Raw genomic sequence first — 18,442 nt, forward strand, 5'->3', positions numbered from 1 at the left:
GACTGTCAACTGCCTGATGCCTCTGCTCTGTCTGCTACTGCATCTATCTTCCTCCTCCTGCAAAGAGAAAAGGCTATCAGTCAGGTGAGGCAGAAGTGTGTGTGTGACAGAGAGCGAGCGTGCGAGAGACGTAGACCCTAGGGAGGAGAAGCTCAGAGTTGAATAGTAATTGTGCCTTCATTTATTCATTCATCAAATATTTATTGTGACAGTGGTAAACAAGAAGTAATGACATGCACATTCTAACAAGCAAATAGTCTGATTTTAAATGGTTGTATATCCTCTGAAACAAGTAATGTGGGTGCCTTATTACAAATTGTTGAGAAAGAAGGAGCTGGGAGGGGCTTCCTTGGAGAGCAGGTGGCCACAGGGTCTCTACTAAAGTTTCCTATCTTTTACTGTCTTGTAGCACACTTTGGAATTTTCCAGGATGTTCTCAGTTTACTATTCCTTCCTAGCTGTCCTGTGCTCATCAACTCACTGGTCTAGGTATCTGTTGCAATCTTAGTTGTAGTCCTATTGAGTTGGAATTATTTCTTACACTTGTGATCCAACTAAAATGTTGTCTTAAGGAAAGAAGGAACCAAATATTGATGTCTACACTTTGAATGTCTGACACACTGGAGACACTTACTCAGTATTTGTTGAGTGAATGAAGACGTCCATCTCCACTCTTTTCCCCCAGTAATATTTACACACACACACACACACACACACACACACACACACGCTCGTGCATGACTATTGACAGGGTTTCCAGTAGGTTTCTCAGCTTGTCCCTCAAGGTGTGGGACACACATCCCCTCTGGGATGGCTTTGCTTCTTCAGCCCTGCAAATAGATTCACTGTCACCATCAGGGATCGCACTGCACTTTTCATCTGCTGCACCTCGCAGCCTGCTTTGTAGTTTAGTCATTTCCATGCTTGTCTTCCTTTCTATTTGTAATGGCAGGGATTGTGTTTTATTCATCTTTAGTGTTTGATGCCATTTAGTGCTAATCTTTCCAAATAAAGGATAGAAGAAGCATTTGTCTAATTAAATTGAAACATGAAACTGTCATTATTCCTTTCTCTCTATCACGGGCTGCCATCAGTCTTTCCTTGATCAGAATCTGGCAAATTGAGGCAAGAACCCAGGATGTTAGTGACCCTGAGGATTTTTCTCCTGCTTCACCTTCATTGATACAAAATGCACGGAGGGCAGATATGACAGCAGGAGTGCATGGGAACACGGGGAACATGGCTAAGCGAGAATGAGTGACAGGACAGACCTCTGGAGGGTCACAGATGTTGGACATGATGGATTTAGCTTCATGAAAATGCATCACTTTTACATGAATAGCTAAATTGAACTGTAGACGATATTGTCCCACTTGGTTAAATGTGGTAAAAAGATGATTAGTGGACTTGAATGCATAATTATAGAGAAACACCACAAAGCACAAAGCCCTTGTTCTTTCTACCTTGTCACTAGTAACAGTGGTGGTCATTACTTAGAATGGAAACATCTGGTAAAATGACCCAAGGGCTTAAACAGTGACCTTCCGAACTCTGTCTGAGCAAGCATTTAAAAATCATCCTGCTACTTCAGCTTCAGATGTGTTGATGCAGAGAGAAGCCAAAATAAACCACAGTGTCCAGAAGGAAACAGACATTTTCCCTCACACCCACCCCGAGGAGCCTGTGTGCCCCAGGCATTTGGAGACAACCCGTTTTGTTTCCAGTCAGAGACCAGAATGGCTAGAGGAGGTGCAAGCACTGGTTGATGAGACAGAGGCCAAAACAGTCTAGCGATTGACCCTTGAGTCTGTAGGAAGAAATTTAATATTTAGAGAGCAAATGTTAGGCACTTACTTTCATATTTGTTGTCAGCTTTGAGGTTTACAGCCAATAGAATGTCTGGGTTTGCCTGGGACTGGCCCCATTTCAGCACCGAACATTCTGCCTCCTGGAAAATGCCTGAATCAAGCAAACCAGACAGGAATATGTTTACCATCTTTATTCCACAGGCGAGGGGACTGAACTTTAGAGTTGCCTCTAACTAGTAAGTTGCAGAACACAAGTTAAACACAGATCACCTGACTCTAAACTTCATCTTCTTGCTGTATCACAAATGAGTACCAGGGATGTAACATACAACCTGATAAGTATAATTAACACTGCCCTATGCTATATATGTAAGTTATTAAGAGAGTAAATTCTAGGAGTTCTTCTTATGAAAGAAACATTTTTTTTCCTATTCTTTAATTTTGTATCATTCTTAATACTTCTCTTGTCTATGTATTCCCAGAAGGAGAAGGAGACAGAAAAGAGGCCTATTTAAAGAGTACTGGGACACACCATATAAGGTACCTTTTCTCAGAATTGTCATTTCCCCCCTTTCATGCACAATAAATGTCTTGTAGAGTCAGTCCATTTTGCATTTAGCAATCTTCTATTTTATTCTCCCTTCGGTAACCTAATCATGCAATTGTCTGTTCAAATATTAGCTAATTGATGAGTTATTTTCTGAACTATTCTATTATTGATACCCTTTGAAACTGTTTGTTCAACATAATAATCATGAACATGGCATATTACTAAAGTCTATATGAGTTTCCTAGGGCTGCAACAACAAAATTACCATAAAGTGGGTGGCTTGAAACAACAGAAATCTATTCCCTGACAGTTCTGGAGGGTTGGAATCCAAAATCAAGGTCTGGAGTTCCCGTCGTGGCGCAGTGGTTAACGAATCCGACTAGGAACCATGAAGTTGCGGGTTCGGTCCCTGCCCTTGCTCAGTGGGTTAACGATCTGGCGTTGCCGTGAGCTGTGGTGTAGGTCGCAGACGTGGCTCGGATCCTGCGTTGCTGTGGCTCTGGCGTAGGCCAGTGGCTACAGCTCCGATTGGACCCCTAGCCTGGGAACCTCCATATGCCACAGGAGTGGCCCAAGAAATGGCAAAAAGACAAAAATAAATAAATAAATAAATAAATAAACAAAATCAAGGTCTCAGCAGGATCAGTTCCCTCTTGGGGTGAGAATCTGTTGGAGCTTCTCTCCTAGCTTCTGGTGATGGTTGACAATCCCCAACATTCCTTGGATTGTAGATGCATCACTCCAACCTCTTTTTTTTCCTGTTTTCACATAGTATTCTTCCCTCCGTGTGTGTGTGTGTGTGTGTGTGCGCACACGTGTGCATGACTGTGTCCCTTCCCCAGTATGTTTTTTTTTGTTTTTTTGTTTGTTTTTGTTTTTTTGTTTTTTTTTGCTTTTTAGGGCTGCACTCGCAGCATATGGAGGTTCCCAGGCTAGGGGCTGAATCAGAGATAAACTGCCAGCCTAACCACAGCCACAGGAACACCAAATCCAAGCTGCATCTGAAACCTACACCACAGTTCACGGCAATGCCAGATCCTTAACCCATTGAGAAATGCGAGAGATCGAACCTGCAACCTCATGGATGCTAGCCAGATTCATTTCTGCTGCACCTCGGTGAGAACTCCTCTTCCCTAGTCTTAAAAGGGCACCCATCACAAAGGGCCCACCTTATTTCAGTATGACCTCATCTTAATTAATTACATTTGCAACAACCCTATTTCCAAATAAGATCCCATTAATGAAGGTCTGGGAAAAACATAAATTTAGGGGGGATTTTCTGATCCAGTACAAGCACGATAATACTTTTGTCATGAGGTTATTATGATGATTAAATTAAATAAAACTACATAAAAGTCTCAAAGCACAGCAAGCACATAGAAGGACACAATGCAGATATTCATTATTGTTATGATTAGATTAATTTATTAAATAATGTATTAATTAATGGATGTTGATATTATAAAGCTAAAGACATTAATTAATGGATCAATTATTGATTAATGTATTAATTATTAATTAATGGATTGATTATTAGTTAATGGATGTTGAGATTATAAAGCTAAAAGATGTTTCTGATGGGCTGCAGGAGTCTGATGAACTGGGATATTGTCCTCCTCACGCTACCCGCTCCTGCCCCTGATTATTTAATTGAAAGAGGAAAAATTCCTTCTGGGCTTACAGATAAGAGAAATCCTTATTTTCATGCTCATTGTCTCCACTCTAGGTCAAATATTCTCCCTAACATGTATTATTCTATTTACAAATTTTACAATAAAACATTTTGCCAACTGTTATCTAAAATTACATCCATTTCTCTTCAAATTAATTATTTGCAATTGAATGTTGCATGGTCAAAATGTTAAGGACTATAAAGTTTCTGAGAATACAATATGTATGCTTCAAACTTCTTAATAATTTATCAGTTTAACTTTCTTCTGTTAAGTAGTTACGCTTTGCAAAACATTTTTTTTTCCCCTGAATAACTCATGGTTTGCTTTATGGCACCAAATACAAAGACTGGAGAAGTCTGGCCTTGCCTGATCTGCCACACTTGCATGCAAGGAAACAATGTCCTGTCATAGGTGGTTTTTGGATTTCTTCTCTGTCTCTAGCTGTTGTCCACTCAAGCCAACCCAAAGCCACATTTATTGCTGTGAATTTCAGTGGAGAAAGGCACTTTGCAACTTCCTAAACAAGATATTCAATTCTTCCCGGCTTTTGCAGAATAATGACATTTGGAATGGGGATTAGAAATTTAGGGAGTTCCCATTGTGTCTCAGAGGTTACAAGCCCGTCTAGTATCCATGAGGATATGGGTTTGATCCCTGGCCTCGCTCAGCGAGTTAAGGATCTGGTGTTGCCGTGAGCTGTGGTGTAGGTCTCAGATGTGGCTGGGATTTGGCATTGCTGTGGCTGTGGTGTAGGCCAGCATCTCCAGCTCCAATTCGACCCCTTACCTGGGAATTTACATATGTTGCAGGTACAGCCATAAAAATTAAAAAAAAGAAAGTCAGTTAGTAAGCTGGTCTGTGAAAGATAAAGTAGTTAGATCTACTTGATTCGGGGGGAATTTTTTTAGATAAACTCTGTAGATAACCATGACACTTGAACTTTCCCCTTGGAAACACCAAAAACCACTCTAAAATTTCAAACCACTCACCCAAAGACCTCTCTCTCCCTCTTCTTTTCTTCCCTTTAGTCTCCCCCCACACCCCGGAACTCTCTCCCTCCCTCTCCTCCCCTCTTATGCCTACATATTTTCTGTCACACACATACATACAGGTGGTCAACTTGATCCAATTAAGGTAGAGATGATAAATGATTGTATAACATCATATTGAAAATGAATGTCCATTTCTTTCTGTGTTTTTTAAATTGTGTTCAGTTGCTTACTTTTAAGCCAGGGCACTGTGTACTTTAAAAATGTTTCTTCAGTAATACATCCAACTCAACAGGAATTAATGATTATCCACTATGGGAAAATACTACATTAGACTTTCCCTATAAAAAAATGAGAATATTTTTTCTCTTCAAAGTAACCTAACATCAGGAGAGGGAGTTTTACATCCAAACAGGTAATTTATTACATGATATATCAAGGGACAATCAGGATTAGGTTCGTTGTATCTCATTCAGAGTCCTGCAAATCAAGAATATAATTTCTTACGGAAGTTCAACACAATGAAGAGAATGTTTTATAAAATTAATTGTAATAGAAATTTGACCTACATTATGGTTGAGTTGAGGAGAGATTTATGTTTTGAGTGTCTTTAACTGCTGAAATGCTGTAAATTAATGATATCCTCTGTGTTTGTCTTTCTAGTCAGCCAACAACCTCAGAAGTCCAGTCCCAACCAATCAACCATCAGATGACACAGGGGAGGATGTTTATGTCAACTACCCAACCTTCTCTCGAAGACCAAAGACTAGAATCTAAGCTTTTTCTTTCATCTGAGAAAATTAATGATAGCCTCATGTACATGGATCTTTGTACAACTTCTTCCCACTACTTAGCGTTTACCTTGGATACCGCTTGACCGAATATATTTCATTTGAAAGGAAAAATACTGCATTACCTAGAGAGCATTCTTAACAGAAAAGCTTTAGAAAATCTGACTCTGATGAACTTACACATAAAAGGAAACCTATTGAATCATGTAATGGAACAATCCAGGGGAGGTCAAGCTTCAGGCAAAGGTTATTTACCAGGGCTTAAATATTACATCTAGAATTAATATGAATTTAAGACATTTCCTGGATCCCCTTTCACAGTATTGGATCCACTTCCTTGGTATTAGCCTAACTCTCATTCAGGCTTTTCCTTCCAAGAGGACGGCCAACAGCTTTTGGCAGTTCCTAATCCTTGTTTCTGTCTGGTAGAGAGTTTGCTCCGATAGAACAAACACATCTGGTTATCTATCCAATATTAAGCAGTTATTCTGGCCAGAAAGAATGAAATGGCTTAAGTCAATTGAGCTTTCATCTCTAGAGCCAGGTAGGAGCGGGGCCAAAGCACATTACTGGGACATTCAGAGTATTATTAGAGGAAGGAAAGGGAGCCTGAAAACTGGGTTGGTTGCCAACAAATGTGGACTGCAGTGATCTTCCACGGCATCTCTGTTAGCCAACTAAAAAGAATAAGAGGGCAGACCTAGGCTGGCTCTCCCTGTTCTCATTTCCAGAAAGCTGCTCAGTTAGCTTAGTCCAGGCAAATACTTAGTCCAGGCAGCAGAATGACTGAGTGATCAAGAGGAAAATGAATGTGACAGGGAAATCTCTACCTTTTTCTACTCTCAAATAAATTCATTCCTGATTCCATATCAAAATTCACTATCTCTGGTCTAGCCTTATGAGCAAGAGTAGTAGATGGTCCAATAATAATTTTTTATACAGTTTTTTCTGCTTTTGAGAATTATTTTTAATACATAAATTCTCTCAAAGAATCGGGCACTTAGATATCATTAGTTTTTAACAAAATGATTATGTGAAATGAAATATAATAAAAAGACTGATATTTGGAAATGGTGTATAGGGTGGTAAAGTAGAAAAGTGGGGGTGCAGGGGGGAGACATTGGGAGGTTATGGGACAGAGGGAAGAGGATTAAAGAAAAGGAATGTACAAAGAAACTTCTCTTATTTCCAAGTTTGGACAAAGACACAGTTTGGCCTAATGATATAACTGAGCAGTTAGAAACTATACCTGTCACTGTCCAAATTCTAGATGGAAGCAAACCATGAAAAGTGTTTGTTGAACTCAGTAATGATGGTCATGGTCACCTTGAAATCACAATGGCTTGGTAATGAGCAAATACAGTGAACATTCATGTCTTAAATGATCTTCATTTCTCAAAGATTCATCACAAAAGCTGCATTTAGGTTTCAAAGTTGGAGACTTTCAAAATAATCCTGAGTGAACCCAAACCAAGTTCTCATATTGTCTGAAAAGATTCTAAAGCTGTAAATTAGAGTTTTAGCGAGTCGTGGATATTTTTTATGACTTTTATCTTTAAATCTTATGCATGCCAAATAGTGCAGTTATTCTGTAAATTATAGAAATTGTGAGTACTCCTACCTGTTTCAGAAGGAGAAAAATAAAAATGACCACTTACCAAGTTGTACTTATGTACATACAAAGAGAAATCTCATTTTTATTTTGTTTGCTTACCGACCTTTATATCTGGATTCAAAAAGTGTTTCCACAAATATACTTGTAACAAAGCTAGAAGGCAGCTTTACAAGAAAACCATCTATGGTTTTGTAACTGAATCAGATTTTTGAAAATTTCCATGGCTGAATCTATCAGTTTGCATGGTGACACAAATTTAGCATCTTTAAAAGATAAATGAATGATTTCTTTTTCCTAAAAGTTAATAACAATATTTATTTCTGGAAGATTTTGATAATCAAATTCTCAATGACTAATGTAGATGAGAAGTAAAATATTTCTACTCTTGGAATATGCAGAAATGTAAATCTCATTTTAACAGGGAAAATGATGACAGGGGATATGAATGGTAGAACCAAATGCCATTGTCCTGGTGGCTGTTTTGGGGGGGACACCTGCAGTGTATGGAAGTTCCCAGGCTAGGGGTCAAATTGAAGCTGAAGCTGCTGGCCTACATCACAGCCATGGCAACGCCAAATCCCAGCCTCATCTGCAACCTACACTGTGGCTCATGGCAATGCCGATCCTTAATCCACTGAGTGGGGCCAGGGATCCAACCCACATCCTCACGGACACTAGTCAGGTTCATTACCACCGAGCCACAACGGGAATTCTCCTGATGACTTTCATTCATGGTTCCAGGGAAGATTTTTGTGGAAAATCTCTTACATATTGCAAAGCCTTCAGAATATTTGAAACTTACCTCTTTTTCCATGTACGTATTAATCTTTTTAAAATCTCTCACTCAAAATATTTATGAAAACTATTTATACTGTCCCTTCTTTTCTACAAATGCTTCCTCTTTGGAGTTCAGGATTTGAAATGTTCCTAACGCCTGCTGAAATTTCTCTGATCTCTGCTGCTGATCCTCTACACTGTCAGCTATTAGGCTGATGAAATTCTGTTCATTCATTTTCTTAATTGTATGTCTTAACAAAGCACTTAGTTATAGTGCTTTAATATCATTCCTAAGTGACTAGAGTTGTGTGTGTATATATGTATGAAAAACTACACCCTTAAACTATATATATATATATATACATACAAAAAAACCACACGTGTAATACCATCTACACTATATATAGTACATATAGTATGTATGTGTATATATATGTACACACAAAATATGTTTTTTTTCCTGTAATTTTTTGTATCTACTCTTCCAATTTTTACTAAGGAAACAGATTGAAACATTGACAGAATGAAAGGTCAGAATCGAATTAAATTATGTTTTAATCTTTTTTGCAAGGTGCTATTTAGGAAGAAAGATGCTTCCTAAACTTCTTTTTTATATCTATAATTTATATTGATATGTAATACATTAAATAAAAATCTGTTTCCTTTGAATGGCATTATTTTAATATTTACATTAAAGTAAAAATTGCGGGGAATTGCTATGTGATGACAAGGTAGGTAAGTTTGTTGAATGTCATTATAGAGTACACATTTTTGTCAGGGAAAGAATACATCTTACTAATCTACAATGATTAAGTATTGATTATATTATCATCAGAGAGACCTTAAAAAATTACCTGAGAGCCTTTATGTGTGCTGAAAAAAGAGAATAGTGATTTCATTAACTTGTAATCATGGTTATGGATGGGAGGCAGATGGATGAGGTTATAATTTTTAGTTAGTAAATAGACATATTTATAGAATGTTTTAAGTAATTTAGTTTATTACTAAAATAGACATATACTACATTTATTATCAATTTACAAGATAAAGTAAAATAAAAATAATTTTAGTAGGTTTACTTTTATTGTAAACATCCAGGTTATATATGTTTACATAAAACTATATTAAATAAAAACTACAGCTGCATTACAATAAGTTTCCAAATTGGTAGAGTTGACATTGTCATCAGAAATCACTGTAATCAAAATGTTTCTCCTTGAGTTTTTTCTTTTTTTCTCCTTGATTTTAATAATGTGCTGTATTTTATACTGCTTGTATGAAATTTCAGCAAGATTGAAGATATTGTAGAATACAGATGCTTACTGATGGACGTGCTGAATTGTGAGTGCAAGGTTTAGCTTCTTTCCACAATGGCAACAAGAAAATATCTTTGAAAAATATAAAACAGTATAAACATGTAACACCATTACTTTATTATCATCATTAGGCCACTCTTAGAATGTAGTGTCTAGAAAGTATTGACCTTCACTTTCAGACTTTTTGGATAAATTAGTATACTTTTCCACTGGTATGTTTATTGGATTATTCCAAGTCTTGAGGCTCTTATACATTTATCTGAAAAGTAAAATAAGTGTTTTTTTTTTTTAACACTTTACTATTGTTAGTGATCCAATAGGCAGAACTGTGGCTTCTAGATTTAACTGCATTGCTTTCTAAAAATTCACAGATCTTCGAGGCTGGTTTACATATTACATTTTTCCAGATTTAAAGCACTAACTGTGTTGTAAGGTGTTGTAAAGAAAAGATCTTGTTTAGGAGTATGGTTGATAAATGTCTGGAATCTTTCCATTTATTTGTACTGTCCCTGTTTGAATGATGTTATATAGCCACCTTCTTTAGAAAATTTTTTCAAGTTTTATGTGTAATTTCAGACACTTGGGTTTTGTAGGGCGTGCAAATATTTACCTTGATGTACTGTTTTCTGTTGTTTGAATGAATAAAATGTAGAGCTTCACAATCATTAGTTTCACTTATCACCAAGGAATATTAGGGGAAAAGTCCTATAGAATAGTATTAACACGAAGAGTTAAATGCAGAAAAAAATCAAACCAGTGGCACTTGTAGCTTCTGTCTTAAGGCAGCATTCAGTAAGTACGTGTAGTTCAAAGAGTCAAAGTGTGCTGTGCAAGGGTTTTTTTTTTTTTTTTTTTTTTGACGAAAAATAGTAGTTGCATGTTTTTTTCATTTTATCTCCTTTGAGACAACAAATTTCACTTCTGATTATTTTTTCTACTTTTTTGAATAGCATATTTATATCACCACCATTTTTTTTCAATTTTAGACATTCTTTATTGATTTAGATATCTTCCTCTCCACAAACTCACTGCACACACATACCTTTCTCAGAAGTCCATCTTTCAAAATATTTATCTTAAAATTTTGATTATTTCAATGTTGTGTTTATTTTTAATAACTTTACCGATGCTCCTCTCAGTTGAATAACATGATAAAAATGATTGTACATTCTCTTCTACATAAGTTTTTTTTCCTACCAAGAAGTAATAATTTTATCTTTTTGTATTCACCATATATTTACCTCAAACTCTTCCCCAGTGATCTAACTGATCTCTCAGGATCCTCTGTGATAACAGTAGATATTTAGATAATCTCATTGTCCTAAGAAAGTTATCCTAGAACTTTGACAGTTTTTCTTTCCGAATAGCTGTTGTCCTGATGTCTCCTTACATCCAGAAAAAAGTAGAGAGAGGACCATACAACCCGGAATCAATTCTAGAAATTTTCTCAGTATAAAAGGGTACCAGATTCCAGATTACAAGAATTTAAGCGGTGCCCAGAAAAAGGCACAGTAAGAAGCCTGTTACGTTTGTTTGCGTCTATAAAAGTTAGAGATATTGATTATAAGCATTAGAAGTAGACACTATATTATAGAAAAAAGTTGCTATGGGTGGATCATAGCAGTTTCAAGACACTGATGAAATAAGCTTGGAAAATGCATAAAAAGTGGCAATCCAATGGTCCCCAGGCAATGGTCCACTTTGAGATCTGACAACTTTCTTCACTTTTCCATATTTGATTGCCACTGATTTTGTATTTTTCTGAAAATTCATTCTTAAAATAGTCTCCTTCTTATTTAATCACTTATTCATGCCAGCATTTATTCTAGGTATTTAAAATACTTATAGTGAATAAGACCATTATTCTTTAATCTGATAATTGGGTAAGACTGAACTCAATTTACTTTCAGTGTTATTAAATTTCTTGCTACTTTTTTGATGTGCATTCAATTGAGCTAATTTATCTCATTTTTTAATTTTATCATTTCTTTTTTTTTTTTTTTTTTGTCTTTTTGTTGTTGTTGTTGTTGTTGCTATTTCTTGGGTCGCTCCCGCGGCATATGGAGGTTCCCAGGCTAGGGGTCAAATCGGAGCTGTAGCCACCGGCCTATGCCAGAGCCACAGCAACGTGGGATCCGAGCCGCGTCTGCAACCTACACCACAGCTCACGGCAACTCTGGATCGTTAACCCACTGAGCAAGGGCAGGGACCGAACCCGCAACCTCATGGTTCCTAGTCGGATTCGTTAACCACTGTGCCATGACGGGAACTCCTAATTTTATCATTTCTAATGAAGATCATCAGAAGAAAATTTTGATTTTTTTAGCTCATACAATAAATGTACAAAGAAATGTAATGGCTTAATAGCTTCTAGATACATACAAGACTTCTAGCCTTTCTCAAATCTCAAATATCTGTTTGATCATCATTTCAATGGCTAATGAATAGCTAGCTATTACACATTTGAACTATAGACAAAAATGTTATCTGTTTTTACTATGCACTATAATTTTCAAAGCAATTTCTCACATTCTTCCATTTAATTTTTAAAACAACTCTAAGATGTAGGCAAGCCAAATATTATTATCCTAATTGATGTTGAGGCAAAACAGATCCAGAGAAATTGTGTGCTAGACTGTATTTTGTCACTTGGATTCAGAGAGGAACTGTAAGTCCTAGAATCTACTCATTTACATAGGTATGGGCTACAATTGCCCAAAATGGAACTTGCATGAGATGTGGGACACTGGATATTGCTCTCTATAGGTCACTTTAAACAATGTTGATGGACAGGTGGAGAAGGTCTGGCGGCAAGTTGCAGCTTGTCTTTGTTCCCCTCTATTGCATGTCCGACTCTTCCTGACTGCCGACCCTGCTGGCCAACAGTCAGTCCAGATATTGCTACATGTTTGGCTGCAGAACCCCAGAGACAATAGCTACCCAGTAGCAACAGCTTCGCAGGACCTCTTACAAGCGTCCTCTTTATAGCAAGGTAAGAGCATAAAAAAGTCAACGTATTATTTTTTAAGTCGATTGCTTTCCTATATACCAGCAATGAACAATCAGAATTACAAATTTAAAAATCAATGTCATTTTCATACCACCAAAAATCTACATATAAAATACTTAGGTGTGTATTTAACCAAATATGTACAGTACTAGTATGCTTTGTATCCTATTATCTTGTTGTACTTGCTTATTAGTTTCAAGATTTTTTGGTAGATTCTTTGGAATTTTCTACATAGACAATCACGTCTTCTGCAAATAAATATAGTTTCATTTCTTGTTTCCCAAATCTTTATTCATTTAGTTATTTTACTTGTTTTATTGCAGTAGCTTGGACTCCTAGTAAAATGTTGAATAGGAGTGATCCGACAACCCATTCTTGCCTTCTCTCATCATCATGTATGATCTTAGCTATGGGCGTGTTATAGATGTTCTTTATCAAGTTGAGAAAGTTTTTCTATAAACTTGCTGAGGATGTTTTTTAAAATCATGAATGGATGTTGTATATTGTCAGATATCTTTTCTGCTTCAACTTATATGATCATATTTTTTTCTTTGTTAACTTGTTAATGTGATGGATTACATTGTTGAATTTTGAATGTTGAACCAAACTTGCAAAAAAGTAATAAATCTCTACTGATACTAAAATTATTTTTAGATATCATTAGATTTGGTTTCCTAAAATATCATTTTTTTTTCATCTAAGTTTATGGAAGACATTTGCATTTTTCTGGCGGTGTTTTTATCTGGTTTGATATTATGCTAATGCTGACTTCCTAGAATGAGTTAGGTCATGATTTCTTTGCTTCTGTTTTTTGGAAGAGTTGTAGAGAATTGGTATTATTTTTTTTTCCATAAACATTTGGTAGAATGGTACTTTCACTTTGGAAAGTTATTAATTTTTTATTCAATTTCTTTTAATAGCTATGGGGCTGTACAGTTCATCTATTTCTCCTTGTGTGAGTTTTGGTGGTTTAAATCTTTCAAGGAATTGACTATTTTATTTGTTATCAAATTGTTGGCATAGAGTTGTTTCTAACATTCTATTATTACCCTTTAACATCCAATTGTATCTGCAGTTGGGTATTTGTGATGATGACTCCTTTTAATTTATGATATTGGTAATTTGCATCTCTGTCTTTTTTCTTGATTAGGCTTGCTGAATCATTAATTTTTTTATGTTTTCAATGAATTAAATTTTGGTTTCATTGATTTTTCTCTATTCTTTTCTCTTTTTTTTTCTTTTGAGGGCTGCACCTGGAGCACATGGAAGTTCCCAGGTTAGAGGCTGAATCAGAACTCAACTCCCAGCCACAGCCACAGCCACAGCCACATCAACACGGAATCTGAGCCACATCTGCAACCTACACCACAGCTCACTGCAATGCCAGATCCTTAACCCACAGAGCAAGGCCACAGATTGAACCCACATCCTCATGGATACTAGTCAGATTCATTTCTACTGTGCCACAATGGGAACTCCTCTATTGTTTTCAATTTCATTGATTTCTGCTGTAATTTTTATTACTTTCTTTCTTCAGCTTGCATTAGATTTACTATGCTCTTCTTTCTCCAGTTATCTAAGTGGAAGCTTAGGTTAGCGATTTTAGAGTTCTCTCCCTTTCCAGACTTGGCATTTAATGCTATAAATTTCACTGCATCCCACAAATGTGGGTAAGCTGTATTTTCATTTTTATCTAAATTAAATATTTTTAGATTACTCTTGAGAATTCTTTGACTCATGGGTTATTTAAAAGTGTGTTCTTTAAACCTCTATATTTTTGGATTTTTCTACTATGTTTCTCTTATAGAGTTCTAATTTAATTTTTACTATAGTCTGAGAACATTACTTGTATGATTTCTGTTCTTTTAAATTTGTTAAGGTGTGTTTTATGGTCCAGAATATGGTATATTTTGGATAATATTTCATGTGAGCTGGAGAAGAATGTGCATTCTGCTGTCGGATGCAATATCCTATAAATGTCCACTAGATGAAACTGACTGATAGCGCTGTTCAGGTCACCATGTCCTTTCCGATTTTCTCTCTGCTTAATCTATCACATGCTGATAGAGGCATGTTGCAGTCCACAACTACAGCTGTGGATTTGTCTATGTCACCTCACAGTTTTTAATCAGCTTTTGCCTCATGTATTTTGATATTCTGTTATAAGGAACATACACTTTTAGGATTGTTAGTTTTTCCCAGAGAATTGACAATTTATCACATGTAATGCCCTTTCTCCCAATGTTATTCCTTGTTCTGAAGTCTGCTTTACCTGAAATTAAAGAGCTCCACCAGCTTTCTTTCAAATAGTGTTATCATGTCCCATCTATGTACAGCTGTGGTCTTGAACCATGGCAGATGTTAGACTGGTGCCTCTGGAAGTATATGGACTCTTGGGCCACTCATGTGCAGTACATATCCCCTCTCTGGCCTGGGTCAATCCTGCCCCTTCTGGGCCTTTGGGGTGAGCTGTGGAGCACTGTGACTCTGACTGAGGGTTGAGAGGTCTTGACATTGATTGGGGCTTGCTTGAAAGGTGGCATGAACAAGACCCCAAACTGACAAGTCTAGAATAAGGGCCTCTGGCAATTGGGGCACCCAGGTGTTTCTCATCCAAGAACCAACCATCCTCTCCTCCAGCCCCTTCTCAGCCCAGGAACTCCTGAGATCAGGAGACATAGGCTCCCCTCGGGATGAATGTTCCTGGCAGTGTCTTGGGCTTTTTCTGCTGTCCTCTTAGCTGCCCCTGACCCTCAAGCACACAACAGCCTGTTCTCTACCTGGATGTGCACTTTACTCCGCCTCATACACATTCGTAGTCACAGGTGTGCCCTGAGGGCTTCACATGTGCCCTCCTTTCCTTCTCAGGAGACTTCACAAAAAGAAAAAAAAAAAAAAAAAAAAAAAAAAAAAAAGCAAAAACAACAACAACAAATTCTCCTAAGTACTCCACAGAGGGAATTTCTCTCTCTTGCAGCTCTTGATCTGCAATCTGCTGATACTTTCTTGAATCCCTGCTGGTGTGATGGTGAGTGGTGGGAAAGGGGGGCATTTTCTCATCCTGTGATTAAGTCTCTGTCCTTCAGTAGGCCCATGACTCTGGTCTGTGTTGTTTACAAAGGTTTCTCTGGTGAAATTGCTTCCCCCCCCCCCCGACGTCTACCCCAATTCCTGGCTGCAGAGTTATCGACCTATTTCTATGATTTTTTATTTTTCTTCCTTAAGTGAGATAGGAATACAGCAGGAGCTAGGACTAGATTCAAGAATCATGCTTTAACAAAGTCCTTTTCTCTGGAGTGTGGGTCTTGTTACTGAGAAGTCTCTTGGCTTATTTCACATTAGCGATCCTGCCCCTTCCCCTGCCAGATCCATGAGGGGATCTTTCTTGGATTCTTATGATGAGAATCTGGTGGGTTTCAGGGTTCCCTCTCAGACTATGGTCCCCATGAGTTTCTCACACTCATATTAGCCCACAATTACATCCAGCAAATTGTGTGGTTCACCATTTAGATCTTCCTATTAGTTTATGGCCCCGGTGTTTCTGCTCCAGGTGAGGAGACACTAGCTGCTGTAGTTCTCTGGTTGTGTCTGTCTCTGCAGATTTGGGGGTGGGGGGTGATTTTTTGCTTTGGAGCATCAGTTCTCTGATAGGTCCAAGAAACTTTCTGATTTTCACTCTGTCCAGCTTTTTATTGTTATAATCATGGCAACTGCTGGGCTCTTTATAGGTTGGCATTAAACCTGAAAGTCCTTCCCTTCATGATTTTAATACATATATTTTCTTCTCTTTTGGTTTCTGACCTATTTCTTTGTCCTGATCTTGTGATGTTTCACTAGGGTTGCCTGACACTGGAATCCAACCCATCTGACTCTCTCTGTTCCATGATGATTTTTGGCCCACTTTCATGAGTCACAGACCCAGCTGACAAAATATTTATGGTATATGGAAACTGAGCACAAATAAAATATAGAATACAATCTGAAGGTTAGTATGAGACCATACGACCATACTCAGTTTCCCTGACTATTCAGATCAATGTCAGGCCTCATAAAATTTTTAGTCCAAAAAAGAAGCCAAGGGTAATAAAGTGACATTCCATCTCAAACAACAAGAAGACAGTAAGGTGTCGTCTACAAAGTCAGCAAAAACCAAGTCAGAGGAACTGTCAGGAACACCCACCTATCATAGAACACAGTCTAAGGCACCAGATTTAATGACTTTTTCTGGATTCTGCTAAAATGGAATGAAATGTAAGTCACAGAAAAGTGTTTCCCTGGTTACATATATTCAATATTAATTTATTTTAAGGATTAGTTGCACAAAACATAAATGAGAATTAGAAGAATGCATGGGTAAGAGAAAAAAAGGCAGTGGCAGCATGATCAGATATATATTATATACATACACATGCATATTACATATGTATATATATATATAAATATAAATATTAGGCTTCTATGGGAGAAGACATGATGGAAAGAAAAATAAATGAGACAGAATAGCAACTTGAGAAAGGTCTACACAGTGGGCCTGCTACACCGTGCTAGTTAGTTGTATGCTTTCATAAATGTATAAAAGAGACGCTTTAACATAAACAATAGAGCCAAGACAGAGTTGCCCTATAGCTTCTTCACTCCATGTAGACATAAACCAAAATACTGCAAAGCTCTTCTAAATAGATCATTCAACAATTTCTTCTAAAACTCTACCCTCTCTCTTTACATGTAGTGGAAGTAGTGGTGAAGTTGAACATTTCTATTAAGTTAGACTAAAAAACAACCCACTATTACCATCTCTTCCAGATTAGGGAACAATGTTAATAATAACCATCAGTTATTACTATAAGAATCACATACCATTTAGGCCTCAGGAAGAAGACAGTGTCTAGATTGGAACCAAATAAAGACAAAGATGATCTCTTTTACTCAAGAGTTGTCAGAAATGACCTGAATTATTTGAGAGCTCAGAATGTTCTGATATATTAAAAATAATGCTCTGCCACATCCATAAACCCAATTCAAACACACGGTTAAATATAGCATATACATGTTATTGTCTAAAATATCAAATATCTTAATATATCTTTTAGGGGCGAGTGCCTTTTGGATAATATACATTTTACATCTCTATGAAGAGTTGGGAAGGACAGATGTCACATGAAGGATGGAATTACTACATTTTGTTCACAAATATAGTGAGTAGTTTATACTATATGCAATATTGATTTTATCTTAGCTATCAAATATTACCCCAAATAAATCTGAGTTGCACACCATATTGAAAGTGGCAGTGGACAGTCTTTCCTATGTAACACCTAGTCATCCCATTTCAATTTCTAAATTTATAATGATTCATTTTAGTTACATTTCTTAGAGCTCTCTCTCAATGATCTGTGCAATTTAGAATTTAGAATTCCATCCCCACTCAGTATTGAAAAAGAAGGCCAGATGGTGGGAAAGTGGGGGTGGGGCATGGGGAGCTGAGTAGCACATTCACTGAGAGTGTGGCCCCTATAGTTAGAGTGAGTGAAATGGATTAGTTCTGGCTAATGGCCCTACCAGGGCCACACCCAGGCTAGGGGTCAAATCAGAGCTGTAACTCCTGGCCTGTGCCACAGCCACACCAGATTTGAGCCACATCTATGACCTACACCACAGCTCACAGAAATGCTGGATCCTTAACCCACTAAGTGAGGCCAGAGACTGAACCTGCATTCTCATGGATGTTAGTCAGATTCGTTTCTGCTGACCCACAACAGGAACTCTGATATTTATTGTTTTTGACATAGAGCTCTATCTATTTAGGTCTCTGAAATAGAATTACATATTTTTTTGTTTTGCTTTGGGTTTTTTTTTTTTTTTTGTCTTTTTGTCTTTTCTAGGGCAGCTCTCACAGCATATGGAAGTTCCCAG

General features: G+C 37.2%; 1 protein-coding gene and 1 long non-coding RNA gene across 7 annotated transcripts in view; both read left to right on the forward strand.

Moving 5' to 3' along the window:
• The window catches only part of CD226 (CD226 molecule), a 104,285-nt gene extending 96,791 nt beyond the window's left edge, over window positions 1-7,494 (forward strand). For 3 of the 6 annotated variants that reach the window (XM_021099306.1, XM_021099299.1, XM_021099312.1), the window contains 2 exons: window positions 2,291-2,348; window positions 5,684-7,471. In XM_021099306.1, coding sequence (XP_020954965.1) covers window positions 2,291-2,348; window positions 5,684-5,797 — 172 coding nt within the window. In that variant the 3' untranslated portion in view covers window positions 5,798-7,471. Of the gene's footprint in view, window positions 1-2,290; window positions 2,349-5,683 lie in introns of all 6 variants that reach the window. The other 3 variants (XM_021099291.1, XM_021099286.1, XM_021099289.1) reach the window with 2 other exon arrangements.
• Window positions 11,734-18,386, forward strand: LOC110261609. Its single transcript, XR_002345955.1, has 3 exons — window positions 11,734-12,511; window positions 15,507-15,557; window positions 16,367-18,386. It is a non-coding gene; the product is annotated as an uncharacterized LOC110261609 (long non-coding RNA).

Source organism: Sus scrofa, chromosome 1, assembly GCF_000003025.6.
Source record: "Sus scrofa isolate TJ Tabasco breed Duroc chromosome 1, Sscrofa11.1, whole genome shotgun sequence".
Taxonomy (NCBI): Eukaryota; Metazoa; Chordata; class Mammalia; order Artiodactyla; family Suidae; genus Sus; species Sus scrofa.